Source organism: Rhamphochromis sp. 'chilingali', assembly GCF_963969265.1.
Source record: "Rhamphochromis sp. 'chilingali' genome assembly, chromosome: 11".
Lineage (NCBI taxonomy): Eukaryota > Metazoa > Chordata > Actinopteri > Cichliformes > Cichlidae > Rhamphochromis > Rhamphochromis sp. 'chilingali'.
This window is the reverse complement of record NC_137938.1, coordinates 17,981,969-18,002,175: the sequence shown is the minus strand read 5'-3', so window position 1 is coordinate 18,002,175 and position 20,207 is coordinate 17,981,969. Positions and strand designations below refer to the sequence as shown.

Below are 20,207 nucleotides of genomic sequence, written 5' to 3'. Positions count from 1 at the left end.
TAAGTGAAGGGAAGCAAGAATAGGTGTGATATGTGAGAGTCGGCTAGTTTTTGTCAGTCTCACTGCTTAGTACTACACTGACTAAACGATAGCCTAAGGAGGACTAAGTGACACAAGTATAAAATTAATTACTATAATCAAGGGAGGAGAAAATGAGTGAACTAAAAGTTCCAAATAATTAAATGACAGCAAAAGCTTTGATTTTTGCAATATTTCTTAAATGAAGGACGAAAGACCGGATGAACTTACAGATGTGCGATTCAAAATTTAAATGTTGTTCAAAGATGAGTGTAAAAAAGATCACTCATAGTGATTAAAACTTATTTTTAATTTTCTTTTAGCTCACTCTTTTAACATCTGTCATCAACCCTGTTGGTCAGAATAATAAAAAATTGAGGCATGCTATCTAAAGCTAGCACCTAGCTAGTGACTACAGTTTAGCATTTAGCCTGATTAAAATCCTTGTTCAGTACAAGAGCCCAAAACTAAAATGCATGCCAAAATGCTTTGTGACTAGCTAATATAAGAGCCATGCAATGAAAGGACAGAGCCAAAAAGGAATACATGTTTTTTATTCCATTTAATATCTGCGTTTCCACTATGTGCTACCAGTGCTAACAGGTTAGCCATTTGCAATTTTACATGGCTTATTCAGCTGTTTTTCTACTTTTGAGTAATCAAAAACGAAATAACGCAGCTTCTGAAAGAAAACTCAGCTTTATTAGGCACTGGTGAATGTGATGAAAGAGTTTTGTTTTTCCCACACGCTCCATCCCATGAGTAAAAAAAGTTAAAGTTAGCTGCTAGGTGAAGCCACGAAGACGTTTATCTGCCCAGTCTGGGTCGCTCTCTCTCCTGCTTCTCCTGGCCCTGATTGCAGAATGGCTTTTACAAGGAGCCATCTCTCGCCCTGGCAACTTTGTGTGACCTTGTGGGACTGAATAAGACTGTAAAATTGATTCAGCTCCCGTAATAAAAGAGCACACACATTATCAGCATTCTAATTATAATTAATACAGGCAGCAGCGGCAGACCCATTATTTACGATGGGGGCCCATGGTAAGCAAACACAATAATAATCTGCTTCATATTTTTATTGATATGTTGATGAATGGCTCTCTTTCACACAAAACACCAATGGAATGTTTCAGTGGCCGATCATACAAGTGCTGATTATTTCACTGCCAATTTCCTTCACCCCTGCTCACCTCCCGCCTCGCCTTTCCTTCAACCTCTCCTCTTCAGGCTTTCATTAGCCTTTTGTGTGTATCACCTTAAGTCCCTGACTCCAAACCTCATTACAGAGAGCTGGGTCAGGTGATAGAGTCGACTAACCTCAAGGAGGTGAATTACTGTCAGAAATAAACAGTCCAGCGGCAACATCACACAGATGTCCGCCTGCTTTTCAAAGAAATACCTGGCACATTGTTTGAAAAGAGACCTGTGTCTAAAGGAGTCTCAAGCAGCCAGAGATATTTCAAAAGATGTTGAATATTAAATTCTGTGTCAGTAATGGTTTCATTCTGCGGTTTTCAGTCGAGAGGCCAGACCACTATAAAGTTTTGGCTGATTTAATTTGTACAATAAAAAATTCTCATAAAAGGTCCCTCAGTGACTTTTAGACCCACTGACTGCACACGCCAGTGTTGTAACACTTCCTGAATCGTGTGCAAAAATAAAAAATAAGAATAGCAACAGTAACAATATTTATTCTTCTTATTTGATTGCTTGTTGGCTTTATCTTTCAGCTCCAAAGCATCTGTGTTTAAATACAGTTCCAGTGGTAGAAAAAGCTTTTTATGCGAGGTTAAAATCCCCCCTTTTCTCAGTGGATTATATACTAGTTACAGGATGGAGACTGTTGGCATAGAATAAGAGAATACTTCTATACTGAATAGTGTCTCAATATTTTCTATCCAGCGAATATCTGGTTTACTGAACACAAAGGACCCTACTGCCTCACAGTCAAAGTGTGTAAAATAAAAAGACAGCAACCTTCATATCTAGGTTATCCTTTATAATTAGGTGTCTATGTAGCTTATGCCATTTCCCCTGTTTGATAATTGTAGTCCATCCCTCCTAATTTTGCAGAGAGTCAGAAAAATGCTTATTTGTGCCTATCTTTCTTATTAATTCTCTTCACAAATCCTTGATTATTTTCCAATCCTTTCCTCTGATATCTCTGGCACTGTTTGTCTGTTTCACTCACTCCTCCACTGAGCAGTCTGCCTTCCTTCTCAATCGCCTGTTTTGTTTCCCGTTTTAATGAACAGTTGGATTCTTTTATTTCTCTACAAGTGCTGGATTTGCCTTATCACCCCCCGTCCCTTTGAGGGTTGCCAATTGGTTTTATCCATGGATGTATCATTTCTTAGGCTTCCTCTTTTTTTCTCCACAAAGAGAAAGAACCACTCCGTCAACAAGCCTCTCCGGAGCCAGAGATTAAAAACCTCAACATCACCTACCTTCCAGCGCTACTCCCAACTGGTTTGTGTAAAACTCAATTAAACTTGTCCCCACTGAATTTCACATTACAGTACATTAAAAGGAAATTCTTCAAGCGTGATGACAAAGCTCAAACCTAGCTTCAGAGCCGCTATTTAGGAGCTTTCCTAAACGCTCTAGTCTTCGGGGTTTTAGCCTCATGTCGGTGGAAAAGGCGCCAAAAGCACAAAGACAAAGAGAAGGTCTCTTTTGACTTGAGTGAAAAACAAACTTTATGATTTATTTATTTGCAGACACCCTGAAAGTCGCAGCCTCTGCTTGAGACGCTGCATACAAACGAGGTCTGAGTCTGTCAATTTAACTCCCGACAAAAGGCAAACTGCAGCCTTTTGATGATTAAAGGTAGCCGCGCTCACAAGTAAGCAGGGTGTAATGACGTTTGTCAGCCATGTGACGGTAGCCATCTTTCCTAAATACAGATGTTAATCTTTGGTGTAGATTTTTGATCTGGATTTCAGAGACGCTGCAATTCAATAACAAATTATTCCGCCACCTTCGTGCGATCTGCCTGGGTGGAAAGGGAGTGTTCAGCCGAGCGTCGCGCTGACAGAAAGAAACATCGCAGGTCGATATGCGAGTTAACTTCACTCACGTGTGATTATATGCACTTTCAACTACATGACTGCAAACCAGAGATTGAAACACAGGGGGAGGCGGATACCTGAGACGGTGTTCCTTTATGAATAGCATCTATTATTTTGCAGTTTGTGTCCTCCTACTGAGTGTAGCATGGGAGCGGCGTGGTTTCCTACAAGGCAGAACGAGAAGGAGCTTGGCTTTGCTTCAGCCAGGTCGGCTTTACAAGAGGGGAATCTGGAGACAGATTCCACTTCACTCGTTCTCTTGTTCTTCCCCCATGTAGACGTCCCTCCCTGCAGCCCAAGAATTTAAGGGCGGCTTTGAACCCATCGCGCTGTTCTTCAACGTCGCAACATGCGCGAGTGCTCGTCTTCACCCCTCCCCCACTCGTCAGCAACCCAAAAGGTGTTTTCGTGCTGAGGTTAGTGGATGAGGTGCAGTCTGTGTTTTGGGCCAAACATGCCCATCCTTTGACACAAAGGCGGACTCTGACTTCGACTGGGCTACAGACCAAGATCACGCTCCCTTGTCTCCTCCGCTTCCTCCTCAATCCTCTCCAACACATGACATGTGTCACCGCCACAGATCTGCACTGGACGATACGAGCAGTTCAAGGTCAGGGCAAATCCCCAAAGCAGAGAAAAGAGAGGGGTTGGGGGTTGGGGGGGGATCTCATAGAACCCACCCCCTTTTTTTTTTATTCCCAGTGATGAACTATTTAAAAAGTTCATTTCTCCTAAATGCTTAGCATATTTCATGGTGCTATAATGTGAGCACTATAATGTGAAATCTCCATTAGCCAAAGATGGGCGCTGCAGTAATGCAATGGATATGTCAATTTTCTTGTTCTGGAAAAAAAAAGGAAGTTTTGTAGGGATTTAAACCCATGTAATATTCATATTTTCTATTTCAGAGCACAATAGCCGGCAAGGAACTAAAGTGATTATACATAGCCAGAGTCAAACTCTGGAGCCGTTATCTATTATGGTTTAATAAATCAACAGGGACAGAGCAGGGTGGACAAATATCCTGGTAACATTTTGCTGCCTTCTCCTCAACCAAATGTGTCTGATGAGATGAAAAATGGGATAAGAAATACTGAAATAAAGAAGTGTTTTCCATGGAATTACACGAGTGGGGACGTCCACAGATCTTGCATTTTCATGCATCAGTTTTGTGAATCTGCACTCGCAGGTCTCGAGCGACAAAACTTCAATTAACTCCAAGCTACACCAGTGACAAAATATTATTCAGTCCAAAATGCATTTCTGAGGCCAGGTTAACTCAGACAGGAAGGGAAAAGGGGCCACCGTGTAATTATTTGGTACTTACAATGTCCTACACTTCAGATTTGTGAGGATGGCGAGCAGAAAATCTGTTTACTATGGAGCCGAGTTGCTCACTCTCTTCTGTGAAGCCTTTGAATAATTCATGGTGAGAGCCATAGGCATATGCGGTGGAAAAGTGTTAGAGAATATCACACCAAAGATGGCATCCTCCATTATGTGCACTGTGCCCGGCGTGCCCACAGACCTCACATAATGTAATTGGATAAAAGTCAGATGCTGCATATTGAGAAGCTACATAAGGCAGTGATATTCTTCAGAGCCTCTGAAAAGTGCTAATTGACTCAAAAAGCAGCTACAGGAAAAGGACTGCATGCCTTATTGTCTTCATATATTTATCTCCAGCACCTCATTACTTTTTCGTGCAGTTACAAGAAATAAGTGGAATAAATTTACTTACTACAGCTTGTGTTCAAAAAGCATGACCTCTCCCAAATAGAACAAGAGAGGGGGGCGAAGAACAACACATCTTAATTTAAAGTGTCATTATTCCAACTTGGTCCAGCAAAGATGTTTTTGTTGTCATTTTACTTCTGTTGACAGCTCGTCTCTTCGTGATGTTAGCGACTGAGACGATGTGACATGTGTTTTACATATCAAAACTGCCAAGCCTTTCATTTAAAGAGGCTTCATCTTCACTGACAACATGTTTATTGACAGGTAAAGCCCCAGAGATTAGACATGCCGGTCTAATTAGTCTCTCCCTCCGCTCCTGTATTTACACAGCTGAAGCCCCCTAGAGAGGAAGGTTGATCAGACAAAAACCAGCCAACCAGTGGTCAAAGTAGTATTCAGATCTTTTATCTGACTAAAAGTACCACTGCTGCACTGCAAAAGCTACTTTGGGTTGCTTCCTTATTCGCAAGGGGTCACCACGGGACAGCAGGTAGCTCCACATGTTTTGATTTGGCAGATGCCCTTCCTGACACAACCGCAAAAGGATTTTGTATCTCCTCCTGGAATCAAACCGTGGATCTTTTCAAACTCAGCCCGTGCAAAAAATACATAACAATACTTGAACTTCATCGTCAGTTCAGCGCCTGTGAAGCTTGATTTTTGCTGGTGCTGTACAACAAGGTAGAATTTGAAATAAACTCCCGGGTATTTAACAGCGTTGGGGAGAAGCCAGCTTAGATAATACTTGACAGCAATACTTGACAACCCTGCAATCCAACCAAAAACACTTGGAGACTTGTTTTTAATTGAAACCTGGTTCCTCTGGTGGGAGACCAGTTATGGTAGCTGCCTTCCAAAGTTTCACAACCCAAGCAGAAACACACGTCGTTAGATGTTTTAGGCATTTCAAGAACATATCAATTTGGATTCCATTCTAAAGTAAAAAATGTAGCAAAACTTCCAAAAATGTAATATTTTCAAATGTTTGGCGTATCGACAACAAATCAAAACCATTGCTTGAATGATTACTGGCTAAGCCACTAACTGAATTGTTTCATTTGAACAATATGCTTGAACACATTTTTTATATGTAGTCAGGTAGACATGTCAGGTACAATGAAACAGAAATATTGGATTGGAATATAAGTGCGAGTACCTTAAATCTGTATGTTAGTACAGTACTTGAGTAAATCCAGCACAGAAGCTAACACTAAAGGAAGAGGGGACGATGATGGATGCGGCAGCCATGTAACTGTAGAAAGGAGTCGGTGGGCAGGCTTGCTTAATTCGTGACATGAAATATTACCTGCAGCGTTCGACAGAGCGGACCCGCTTGGATGGCGGGAGAGATAGCATCCATCCTCTCAGTATAAGAAACAAACAAACAAACAAAAGCTCCAAAACCTCTGACCCGACAAAGGAAGTACAACTGATAAGTTAGTAGCAATTTCTCCCTCTTCTCCTGCTCCTCTCGCTTTTCTTTGAATAGCATTTCTCTGCCTTTGGCCCCAGTTTCACCTTGCTACGCCTGTGCCCTTCTATTAAAGGTGGTAATGGCTGCCAACTTCCCTCAGGCCTTCTTTTTAATATTTGTCACTCATGAAAGAAAAGGGGGGATTGGGAGATGATAAATCTTACTTTTGCCAGCTAAGGGCTTCTATCTCAGAAACAGAATAAAATCCAGTCCCAAAACACTGCTGTGCGCATTAGGAAGCTGTGGGTTTAAGCCTTGTCCGCCATGATCAAACTAGGATTTATGAAGCATCATAACTCCCGACAACATCCAGCGGCTTATTAATTTTATATATTTCTGTCCATTCCCTGATATTCCCAGCCTTGACAGTCACTCAAGATAAGCCAAAAGCGTTCTGACAGGATGGAGTGTGTGTATATTTTTCACTGTTCTGCCCGCTCCCCCTCCAGTTGAATAGCTTTAGTAGAAACCTTGAGGCTGCTGTGATGTGATTCGTCTCTGTTTTTTGTCTTCACTTGCAACCTTCCCATTTGTAAGGGCCCTTAAATCAGCCTTGCACTCTGCTGAGCCATGAGAAAGGGCCTGGCAGAGACGGGGAGGGAGGCGGGTGAAGCGGATTTTTGTGCACGCGTACGGGTTTTAACGTATGTTTACGCACACGCAAAGAAGGTGGGAGGGAGAGAAGGAGGCGACCGGCTCCACCAGAGTATCACACGTGTGGTTGAATTTTAATCAAAACACTCACTAATCACCATTTACAGGCCGTCTATATAAAGGCCTGTTCTCCGATATGAGAGGGCAACATGCTGATAGGGTTTAATTTAACTGGAGTCTAGGTCGGAGGCTTGATTTAATGCGACCCACAGGAAAACTGAGCAGGAGGGAGAGAGAGACAGGAATGGTAGCTCTTTGTGCAATGATCACATAAGTTCACATCAATAAAGCCCCAACCCATTACCAGAAACACTACATGAAAGAGGAGGGGCCCACGGTGGGCACTGGCTGCTCGTCACGTACTGTAACGACAGAACTGGCTCCAACTCTCCTGACAGCTGCTTCACTTTTCTGACGAGCTACGCAGAAGAATCGGGGGCAGGATCTCAACAGGCTGTGTTGAGATATAACTCCTTTAACCTCCTGAACCCTCATTTCCCTGTTAAATTTTGCCCTAAATTAGAAGAGGGCACATTCTGCCGTAACATGCATTTGTGCATGTTTGTTCCAACAACTATTTAAAGCCACATGATGTTGGTTTTATTTGAATTATTCCCTGGCAGGTGTTGGCAAACGAACGAAACGTTAAGACATTTCTTTACCTATAAATCTTCAAATGTGAGATCGGCGTCATCCTTTGGACAATAATTATTAACAACGCCTTCCATTATGTATGTGGTGGTTGTCATCTTTTTTAGGTTTGCATTTTTATATGATAAACCCGCAAGTCAACACGAAAGCAGAAATCTTGTGAACAACCCTGTTTATTGCAGTTGTTCTCAAACACTGACGGGGTCTCAAGTATGCCACCAATCTGGTTGGAACTATGTTGAATCAATATGACATTTTTTAGTGAGGAATAAACAAATAGTTTGCTAATGCTTGGCTCTATTTCACAAAAATTCAACTAGTATCCTTTTTTATTGGTAATATCTGCTTTTGAAGCGGGGGAGGCCCCCCTAAAAAAGTTTGAGTACCACTGCATTTCAGACTGATTAAAAAAAAACCCCTCTTTCCTCCTCGTTAAGGGTTTGTCATCAGTAAGTTTCTTGTGCTTGTTAAAAAGCAAAAAATAGATTAACATTTTTTCATATCAAATGTAATGCAATCATTAACACTTAATTACTGTGAAAATAAATAAATAAAATAAGTAAATCCAGATGTCTCTGCATGTGTTCTGTGGTGTGGGAGAATCACACATTATCACTATTCATGTCTGGTGATGGGGTTGCTGCAGGTCACTTCCAATTTATTCCAAGCAGCTGAAGAAGTTATATTTCGCCTTGCTCGAGGACACTCTGGAGAAGTAACTAAAAGAATTAACAAAACAATGTTCTCATTCATTTACTCAAACTGCTCAAGATCTGAAACAAACTTTCTTCTGAAGCCAGAAGCTACCCGCTAATTCTCTAAGCCTCTGTTGCTTGTGCTCTGGCTACGACCCTGACCAAGCTAACTAGCCACAGTGGCTATCACACCCACCAGTGTCTGACTAAGACCCTAGCATGCACTAGCCAGCTACAGCCCCGGTGACTGAAGCACACAGTGGTGAGAAGGCAGGCAGGATGTAATCTCCAGGAGCTGTTGATACAGGGAAACACACAAGGTTTGGGTCAAAGGGATTAAAATGGTGGAGGTGCTGGCTGTATGAAGAAGAGGGGCTGCGAAATAGTGGCGGGAGCAGCGGGCGAGCCACCCCATAACAGAGAGGAGTGGGGAGATTACAGGGAAAATGGCGCAAGGGGGATTCCTGCAAGGAGAAGGGAAGCAGTGACTCCAAATGGCATTGGAACACAGCATTAGCGGCCGCTATTCAACAGTATGCAGGCTTAGCGGGCTCAGGGCATCGGGAGAGAGGTGGTCGTGTTGATGGTGAGTTTCTGTAGGTGACAGGTGCGAGGAAGTCATCTTCACAGCTCCACTTGAAGACTTTCTCTCATACTGCTCAGTCACCCCCTCTGTGACTGTGACTGTCTAAACATTGTCAATGCCAGAAACAAAAAGTTAAAAAAAGAAAAATCAAATCTTTAAACAAAGGAGGCCAGCTCTGCGGGGTGATATTGCACGAGGAGAGTTTTAACTGAGCCCTTCATGCCTATGCAAACCGCACATGGTTTGGATAGAGTTCCATCAACAAAACATGTCAATCACCCCTCCGTGAAAAAGGGAGAGATACGAGACTGAAACCTATCTCGCACAGACCCAAATACTGTACTCACGTCTTCCATTTCACAGTGTGTGGGAGAGCGGGGGTTCAAAAAAAAAAAAAAAAAATCTTACATCGCTCATTTTTTTCCTCCTCAATCCAGCTATCCAAGGGCTCAGATTCCAGTTACATTTCACATTGAATAGACTTGTGTTTCCAGCAGTCTAGCCCTCTTCTAGTATGCTGGCTAGTGGAGCGATGACAGATTGGTTTCCACTCACTGCATGGGGGAGCACAATGGAGTGGCTTTGACAGAGTTAAGAGAAACAGTGCATCAGCACCCACCCCCCCAACAATCTCTCTTTTTCCTCACACGCGCACACACACACTCACACACACCTCTTTCTTCCACTCTCTCTCCATTTCTTCTTTCTCCCTCTCTCTCTTCCCTGGGGCTTAGAGAATGGATGGCCCTGTCTGACCTGGACGACACTGATGTCTAGTCCTCTACACTACTGTACCTACAGCACGGCTGTCTGCCCGCTCGCCTCTCTGTCCACTCTTTCTCGCTTTTACACACATACACGGCGAACAGGGGCACCCATCTCTGTCACACGGCGCCGACAGGCAGAGGTCAGTAGAGCTCAGGTACTAAAGCAGCCTGGAGGAGGTAGGGATTTGCTCATAAGTGGCCAGTATCGCTGTCACGCTGAAGAAACAACAAGTACAACAGCCTTAAAAATGTAAAAAATTGGAACTATAATTGTAAGAAAAAAGAAATAGAGAACAATGCTAAATCAGTTTTGAAGGACCTAGCGCCATATCAGAAGCTGGGAATTATTTTCATCTTGGACGATTCTGGATTACGGCCTATACAAAGTGAGTGGCAAATCATAGTGTCATGTGTGGGTGGTTTCATGAAGAAGAGCAGAGTTTATGCCCATCGCTAGCATTCAATTAATATTTGCCTTTTGAGGTAACCTTAACCCTACCCTCACCTAACCCTGACTATCCTTAACCAGAGACTGTAACTTCACTGGCGTCCACTTTTACTAAAGAGAAAAAATACTGAAGAAAGATTTAATATCAGCTCAATATCTCTAAATTTGCACTAACGCTACTAGAAAGGGGATTTTTTTTCAGCATGTACGCACTGGACAAGTTACAGAGCAAGAGAAACTTGTTATCTGGTTAAAGTCTGACAGCTAAAACTGCACGATTAAGGTTTGGAAAGGGAACGATTTGTGCCACAGGAGTTCAGTCTCTGTTGGTAAAGACAATCTCAATTCTTTTCTGACCGCAGAAACTCTCCATGTGAACTGTACTCGATGACCAAACACAACTTTGATTGCCAAATAAAGATAAAACGCTGACAATATGATCAAGTATGGCATTGATAGACTGTTGATGTCAATGTCCTCACCCATTGCATTAAACTTTTAGCTCAGACACTTGATCGCATGATAAAATAACCCACAGATAGGGGGCTAATACTGCAGGAGCCTTGCAGTTGTATTCCTCTGCAACAAGAAAAAAAATACTGTGATATCCCACTGATACGCTGCTCTAAAGACTATGGGACCATGTTTTGTTTTTTTTCTCAGCCAGGTGGATGTGCAATCAATAAAATGGATTAGCTGCAAAGGTATGTACAAAGGTTATCACCGAGCTCTCCTGCATGAACACAGTGGCGACCCCACAAAACAATTTTGTAATGTCTCATGCTATTTCTTCAGAGGAAATCTGATTATGTTTTGCCCAGGCTAAAAATTGATTTGCAGGGGAGTATACATTATCAAAGGAAAAATGGCTCCTGCAGCACCGGGCCTTATGGCTTGACTGAATTGTTATTTCTAACACTGTTTTATACGCCGACTGTATCACTGTAACACAGTCAGCGTTGCACACTTCCTTTTCTTTCTCAATAACAACTTTTCTTTCCCCGTCATGTCCCTCTTTCCTTCTCTGTGTGCTTTTTTTGTTCATAGCATGATCGTCTCCTCGCTCCCTTGGCACTTCAGAGTTTCACCCTGACTCATTTTCACTTGTTTAGTTCCACTCGCTGCAGTCCTGTGTCAACCCTCACACAGACTTTAACCAGGTGGCTTTCCATCACGCTGACTGACGATCTGAACACCCTTCCACCCAAGTGATTCCTCTATCTCTGTCCCTCCATCTCACTTTCTCTCTCTCTCTCTCTCACACACATACAATGTGACCCCCCTTAAGTCTGATGAAACAACCCTCTCTGCCCATCTCCAAAAAAAAGAGAAGAAACTGTGTGGAGGAGCAGAAAGGCCCCTCACTCAAGCTCTCAGCTTTTGTCTCTGATTATCCCTGCACACACACACACACACACACACACACACACTCCACCTCTCATCCTGCTCCTGGATCTTGTGTGTGTATGTGTGTTTAAGGTGGTGGTGGTGGGAAACTCTGACCAATGGCATCCAACAGCAGGGCTTTATCCTGAAGCACACTGACAATGCTTTTCACACCTACTTACCACAGCAGAGATGGAGGCGGCGGGCTGGATCATGCCCAGGCCTAAAAGCAGGCTAAGGGCTTTTAGAAGACACACAGAATAGACTCTTTAATTACTGACTCAAGATCCCGCAGTAGATTAAAAAGAAAAAGAAAAAGAAAAACCCTCACAGAGGCTTATTTTCATATCTGCAGAATTTTTCAATGAATATAAAAACGGTCATTGATTATGCCGTTAAGGGAGGGACGTTAAGCAGGGAAATAATAAAGTACATATAATCACATTAGCTTGCGGTGATTAATGTAATAAAATGTGATCTTTTTTTCCCCATCTGTATTGAACACATTCAATACTGAGGAGACATGCTGCAAATACTAAGAAGCAGCTTCCTTAATATCCACTTAACTAGCTCTGTGTGCAAAGACATCTGCGAAAGCACCGCAGATAACTCAAGGAACGTACTTGGCCTGATAGGAAGAGGAATGACGAGGGGGGGGGCAAAATCCTAAATAATGACTCATGTGTTCTTTTGATGCTCATACTTGCATTACTTGGAGCACAAACGATTGTGTGTGTGTGTGTGTGTGTGTGTGTGTGTGTGTGTGTGTGTGTGTGTGTGTGTGTGCGCGTCTTCCATCCCAGGGACACAATCCTTCCTACGTGATCAATACCAAAGCATTTCTGTTCATTGATTATATAATTATACAGAAATTAAATCTGTGACGCGCTCTCATGTAGCACCACTAGCTAATATAGCCAGCAGATGAGACTGAGAGGAGGGAAGAAGAGGCTTTCTCTCTACTTACTATTTTTTTCCCTTTTTTTTTTTTAAAAGCACGGTGCTTAAAGCGAGCTCGGTGTAGTCCAGGTACTTCACTCAGATGATTATAATGCCACGAGGGTGCAATACATCACTCTTATTAGCCACACTGGAGCACAATGGTATCATAATTAATGGTCGCAGCAGGATTGAACGCTGCCCTGACATGGAAAAGTGGGCCTACTTAAGCTCTACAAGGCATTTAAATATGCAGAGTGAATGGCACAACCCAAACCCTCCTGCTCTAAGGACAGCCCACGCTCATTAGCCTGACACCCTCCGTGGCATTGATACAAGGACGACTGGCTAAACTCTCAGGCAGGCGCACGCGTGCGCACGCACACACAAAACAAGAAATCACAAGCACACAAACACAAACACAAAATGTGCAGCGACTACAGTGACAAAATGTTAAACAGCGAGATATGACTAGAACAATCTTGTCCCTCATCAGTGCCCATCACTTCTTTTACATTTCCCCCCTTGCATTGTTGTTTTTGTCTCAAGGCTTAGTCTGCACTGAATGCAGATGGACATATATGTGTCAGCAGCCATTATGTGAATTTTCGGTAATGGCGTTTGGTCTGCCTTTGTGTGTGTGTGTGTGTGTGTGTGTGTGTGTGTGTGTGTGTGTGTGTGTGTGTGTGTGTGTAGCGAATGTGCATGCTGTAGCAGAGTGTGTTGTCTGGTGCTTGTGCTATACTGTCTAGCATGGGCAAAACTGCCTGCTCGGTGGGAGAACAATGCACATAAAAGGCTGTCGGAGGAAGCGTCTGGAGCTGACGTCTTTCACGTGGCTCTGAATGGAGCAGCGGTGGGAAGTGGCCGTGTGTGCGTGCGTGTACTTTATATGCTTACGACTGAGACAGAAGAAAAAAATCACAGAGAAAACGCCCTCTTCAATATGTCTCCTGACTATGTTTGTAAAAAATGAGACAAGAGAAAATAATAAAGAGTATGCGTTCCTGTTTCAGTCATGTGCGATGACATGTGCATGAATGCCTCCTAAAAGCAGGTGTGGGATGTTAAGTCCTCTCAGATTGGTGTATGATTTGGATTTTCCACTCCTCCTCTTCTCTTCCTATCCTGTTCGTAAAACCCGCTACATAACTTCTCCTAAAAGAAGAAGGAAAAAAAAAACAAACAGTGTAGACGCCACTCAGGAGCTGCCGCGTGTCTAAAACCAGCAGCTCCTCTCCACACGGCTCACTCCAGCCTGACCGTACCGAGTTATCGCGTGGCTCAGTGCAATCAATTATTGCTGCAGTGGAATCATTAATAATTTCCTAATGAAAACGATTCTGTTGATCTCTGTTGTCTTTTAATTAAACATAATTAGTTGGCTGCTCGGAGCTGTGGTGGGGACTCCTTTAGGGTACAATTTTGTTTTAATACACTGATAATGGAATTTTTACATTGTGTCAGTTGTTTAGTTATTATTCAGTCACACTATTTCGCTATGTTCCTAGATAACAGATAATAACCCTCGCACCTTCTATTCGCTGCAGTCATTTTGAAATAGGAGGGTCGAAATGAACAATTAAATTTTGAACTGTAAGAGTCCTCTCCTCTCACTGTTTCATGGCGCACGCTGCCAGGGTGCAGTGCGCGAAACGTTGCAAGTTTGACGCCTTCATTTCACAGGGGGGAAAAACTCAAAATGTCTTTGCATTTTTCTTTTCTTTTCTTTTTTTTTTTTAGAGAGAGTCTGATAGATACTACATCTGTCCTGTCAGGTCACGCAAGTTCACCATATTGCCTCAGCGGTCTGCTGCTCTGGATCAGTGGAAAGAGCAAATGAAGGCATAAAAAAGGATCTGATTGTGAGGACTTTTTCTACACGAACAATGTGGCCAAGTTGCTCTGGAGACTTATTGGACATGCTGTATCTGAATGTGGTCTGGCTTAAGAGGCTTACATTCCAAAAGTTTCGGTGACCTCTGAATAATGCCACGTAATGTGGTCACGTTAACTGTGTATAGTTTCACCTGGCTTACCGTAGATATCAGGTATAAGCGCAATTGAGGTTCAAAGCAAGGATGAACCGAATCATCGTGCGTGGCACCTCACTCCTAAAAAATGTCGTGTTTTTATTCAAATTGATTTATTGTTATTTGTAAGTTCAGATGTGACTGTGTCTGATTGAACTTGGATGCCCTGCAGCAGAGGAAAGGCCTCACATAATGGGAACATAGTATGATTAAAATATGCCTGAATTATTTACCATACGCATGGGCACTGAAGTACACCTATCTGCTGCTGTAAGGGTTAAATGTGATCAAAAAGTCCCCCTACAAGAGGAGCATTTATTCCTGTTTGGGTAACATTTGTGGAAAAACTACACTTTAAAAATAAAAATAAAAAATTGAATGTATTCATGACTTCCTTAACCTCAGGGCAGAGAGGTCAAAAAGTTCCGAGAGGTGACTAAAGTGAGGAAATACAGCACAACACCTTATCATTAAGAAAGCTGTTTGACAGCATAAGCACATCGGTGGTCACGCTGGCTCTCTGAGCAGCTGCTGAAATCCACAATCAGGCGGGTTTGCGACATCTGAACCCCATCGCTAACACGTTCAGCCGAGAGACGTTGGACGATGAAAAGAAATCACAATGTGTCTGAATTTGTTTTCTCTGTTAAATCTCTCCCACTTTCCAGCTGCATTGTTTATCAATCTGTTGTTTATCTGTACAGAAAATTCTCCCCTGTCTCCCCTCCCTCCCTCCTGTCTGTCATTCGCTCCGTCTCCTCATTCTCCGGCGTTACTGTAACATATAATTACTCTGCAGACTTGCTGCCTGTTTCTAGAACTTCGGCGGTTCAAAGAAACTGTCGGAGTGTGGAGGAGAGCATTGTGGGAGTTCCAGGTGGATTTCTCGATAATGAGTTAGCGCAGTAGTAGGAATTGAGAGTTTTAGTAATGGCTGGCTGCTAAGGCTCTTCCTGGGAGTTTAATGTAAAACAAACAGGGCCATGCTGACAGCCTGGGAAAAACAGATATTGCACTTTTTCCCGCTTCCACTTCAGGGCTCGTGCTGTTCTCTCATTTTGAGGAAGGGGAATTCGAAGAAGAATTTATATTCATGAAACGAATGCGAATCTTAATTGGAGACATTTTAAATGACTCAAATATTACTCATGGTCTTCCACTTGTTTTTTCCCCCGCATTTTTTAAATATTCATGCTTTTCTGCTCGTCTCGATTAAGTGATACAGACGTGCAAACAGAGGGCAGGGAAAACATCATTTTGCTATAGCAACAGGAATTGCAGCATCTCAAAAACTGGGTCGAATATGTGACATTATAAGGTAAGTGTTTCTTGGTGCTGATGACCAGGGGCGCCCTGTGGGGGGACCTGACTATGCCATCCTGCTGCTTGTTACACACTCCAGTGCATGTATTATACATAACACATTGCAGGGCTACAACTCTCAGAGGAATCATTTTTGCTGAATCCAGTCCTCCCTCGCTCTGCACATATCCCCCACGCCCCCCACACACACTTCCTGACAAGTTTCGGGGATAGAGGATGAGCATTTGTACGAAAAAAATAAAATAAAAAAGCAATGCAAAAATCATAGGACAGAGCGTCCAGCACTAAGCTACAGCCACTCAAACCAATCACCATCCCTTACTTAGAGATACTCCCCCATAGATTCACACTGGCAAGCATCCAAAGTGAACTGCTACTATCTTTGCATGCAGCCATAAAGAAAGCCGAGACCACTGAAACGTGAGCCAAAGCATATTCTGCAAGCATACTGTGTATTGAGATATTCACTGTTTTCCATAAATAACGCATCTCAGGGAGCAACGAAACAGCCAACAGACGGGAAACACAGCACAGGGGTGAAGATATAAACAATCTGGGCCTCAGCTTTTCAAGGTGGGAAGAAAGTTCTTGCCGGACTCCGAGAAGCCTTTTTTTCCCTTTAGTCGGTCCGCGCCAGCGTCAACGCGATAAACACAATTCCAGCACGGCTTCAAAAAAGAAACGACAGGCAAAAAAAAAAGAAAGGAAAAAAAGACCAAATTCAATATTAAATTTGACAAAGATTTGACATTCCGGCACGCCGGCACTCCATTTCAATGTCACCTCCAGAGGGTGCGCACGCATGCAGATTGGAATATTTGAAGGAAAGCGATGAAGAAGAATGAGCAGCATAAATCGAGTCACAGTCTGGACGTAAGAGTCAAACGGCCGCGCGGCATCAAACGCTTCATCACTTTCTCAACTTCCTCCCAAGTCCAGGTGGAGAAAAAAAAGGTTGCCAGGAGCAAAAACGTGGAACAATTTTTTTTCTTTCTTTGGAAGAGAAAAAGCAAGAGAAACGGACACCCGACCCAATTTATGCAACTCGCTTTTGGTAAAGTTGCTGCAGACCAGTTCGAGTCAAGTGTGGAATAGCGCAGGCTGGATTTTGGTTTGAATCTTTGAAGTGCGCTAAAAGTTTGTTTCAAAGTCCAACACGTTGATCGCGTTCCTCCACAAGAGGTGACGAAATTTGTTTCGAGCCGAGTAATCGACTTACTGATTCTCTGAGGTGACAAGAGATATTTAACTCTGAGAATTGAATTAATTCTTTGTATTCAACATTCCCCCTATTATCGCTTATTATCAGTGGCAAGCATGTGCTGATGCTTGTGGAGGATTTAGAGTAATGAACTTATACAAGCAGAGCACAAGAGCGACTCACACAAGGGGTCGTCTGGAGATGTTATTGTGTTTTAATTTAATAAGGTCAAGTTGGAAGCGACAAACAAAGGCGCTCCCAGCTGAGGTGGCGATGATGCTGTGTGTGATGTTATCGCCAGGATACATGTATGAAGAGTGGCAGAGGAAATTCTCAAGAAGAAAAAAAAAGAAGAAGTGAGAAATCCTGTTATTGCCCTTCTTTTTGTTTCATACAGTCACTCTGTGAGCAAAAAGATTAGAAGATTTTAAAGAAGTGCATAATCTTCTTTAACAGCTTATCAAAACTTTAATGATTTGGTGATAAAGAGCACAAAGTTAAGTAGCCGGTTAAGAGGATAACTCCCCAGTGCAGTCTAGTGATTAGTAGATGAGAATTGGGAGACCGAAAATCCGGGTTGCAAATCCCACTCCTGCCACTTATTCACTTTGAGGGAGAAGAAGCTCCATTTCAGCTTTGGGGGTATTGTCACGGGGTAATCATTTTTGAAAAGTGATAAATAGAGGCCCCCCCTACCCACCCCTTCAGAAGCCCAAACACATCTTTATTTACGTATTTATTTCGCCGTGTCTCTTTGGTTAACACCCGTCAAGACCCAATTATAGCTGCAGAAGCCATGCGCTTTCATGAGGAGTGAAGCTCCACACTTTAGTGTCAGTGCTGTGTACAGTGCGAGCATCTTCTCGTGCAATCTGCAACAAACCCAGCTCTCCACAGATCAGTTTGCGGGGCTCCTTTAATGAGGCCCTGCTGGACACAATGCAGGGGATTGAGGAGTTTATCGTCGTGACAGTGGGTCGTGGGTTTTTGGTGGGGGGGGGGGGGGGGGGGGTTGCATGCTTTGGATTACTTTTGTATAACTAACATGGATTTTCTGACAGATAGCGGTGCTTTTCCTTTTTCTTTTCCTCAACACATGTTTACAGAAATCCACTTCTCATTGGGAAGTTGTATGAATGCAGCTGATTTATTAAAAGATGTACAACTAAAGCTTCGCCGAATTAGCCGAGAAGAACAAATGAAGCAAAGTGGCAAACACATCTCCACTCGTGCTTTTCCTCGCTATCTACCCCGAGATAGGGATTCACTTAGTATAAAAGAGTGTGGGGAGGAAAGGGGGGGGGGGCATTAATTACCTTGTGAAATCTAAAGACCATTAACTTTGTGTGTCAAGTGATGTTTCTCAGTTCCCAATCAGAGTTTTAGAGATATAAACGACTCTTTGGATGAGGAAAACAGATATGGAGCGAGAGCGCGCCTTTCTGTGTGTCCTCGTGGGCTGTGTAGATGCAATTATTTGTGCTTGTTTGTGACTTTGAGAAGAAGAAGAGAAGGAAAGAGAGGAGGAAAAAGTAAAAGAATGACAGAGGGAGAGAGACAGGCAGAGGAGGAGTGGATGGAGGATTGTGGCGTGGTGTGCTGCGCTGCAGAGAGATAACAGGATGCCGGCGCGGCTTGCTTACCTTTGCTGTACACCACACAGTTGTTTTTGTTGTCTTCCGCTCCCTGCCAAGTCACATCCAGCAGCCACCTGGGGCCGGCGCTCAACACCACCGGGACCGTGCTCTTCGTCTTCTGGTCGAGGACAGATAACAAACACTAATCATTTGCTTATTTTGGTGATTAAAGAAACATTAATAACCTCTGAGTTACGCTCTTCCGCTGCACTGAATGACCATAAAGAGGCAATTTCAGAAACTATACAGCGTGCAACTCAAGTCCAGCACAATCCCTTTTTTCTCTTTTTTTCCTACACTGCTGAGAAAATGTGAAATCAGGGCAGTTTTTATGAGTGTATGTGTGTGTGCGAGATGGCCAACAGACAAATGCAGTGCTTGGTGTGATGGCAAATGGGTGCAAGAGCCCGCACTGTATCTGTTTCATCCAGGATTCAACCCGGAGATCCAGAATCAGATCCACTAGATTAAATAAAACATCTCACGTGTCTGAGAATCATAAAAAAATGAAAGGAAGAAAGGGGAAAAAAAGGACGGTGACTTTCAGAGAGAAGGAAGCAAGTGTTCGGCGGTGAACTTTGGGCGCATTGTGCCTCGCTATCACCAGGATCTCACTATTTCCTGAAACAAGCAGGGAAGAATTTAAAGAATCAGTATCCATTTCAAAGGCCGATTGAGGTCAGAGTTTTTATAATATACCGGGAAATTATTCCAAATGTGTAAGGTCATTTTTCTTCTTGGTCAGAGGTCAAACGTGGGGTTTCGTTCCACTGAAAGAATCAGAAATAAATAAATAAAACAGAGTGAGATAGAGAGCTACACCCTCTATAATAGATTCACATGCTGCGCTGTCACCACATTCGCCTGCGCTGTTCATCCTCACATGATTTTCTAGTCTGTTTTATTTTATGCTGGTTCTCCTTTTCTTTTGCTTCTTGTAAAGCGATGCGTTGGTGGTGTCGTGCATACGTTGCGTGTGTATGGAGGTGGTGGAGGGGCTGTTGCAACATCTCAGGCAGCTGGGTACAGTAGCCTATTACTCAAAGGCAGAATGTCACTATTTTAAGGCCATTTCTTTTGAACCCCGGGGCCTCCCCTTCATTAGGAGCCTACAGAAAACAGTTTAGCTAAGAGAAAATAGGTTGGGCTGCAATCTCGACACTTCATTTCTTTTTCCCCATCTGAGGCAGCCGGTGACAGGACACTGTCCATCTGCCTAATGCAAAAGCAAAATACCAGCCCTCTCGCGCACTTTTCACTTATTTCTCCCCCGCAAGAGGCAGCAACCTTCAAGGATAAATGCAAATGTCACTTGAGCATGTTAAAGGTCTGAATTGGCACAGATATGCACAAGAGATGAGCACTGTGCTCCGGCAGTGTGTCTGCATGCCCCCTCCTCCTCCTCCTACTCGTCCACCCGCCCATTTCTCTTTCCATGAACTCATCTAGTCAGAGGCTGGAGGACATGGATTTCTATTTATTTATTTTTTATGTTTTTTTTTTTTTAGAGAGAGAGAGAGCATTATTTACAAATGGCAAATACATCTCAGAGAGAGCTGATAGGAATCTGTTTGGATCTTGTCTGCA

At 43.1% G+C, this 20,207-nt stretch overlaps 1 protein-coding gene across 1 annotated transcript in view; it reads right to left on the bottom strand.

The window, feature by feature from the left end:
• The window catches only part of zfpm2a (zinc finger protein, FOG family member 2a), a 119,294-nt gene that overhangs the window by 25,300 nt on the left and 73,787 nt on the right, over positions 1-20,207 (bottom strand). Inside the window, exon 5 of the mRNA XM_080896115.1 lies at positions 18,627-18,738. Coding sequence (XP_080752241.1) covers positions 18,627-18,738 — 112 coding nt within the window. The remainder of the gene's footprint in view (positions 1-18,626; positions 18,739-20,207) is intronic.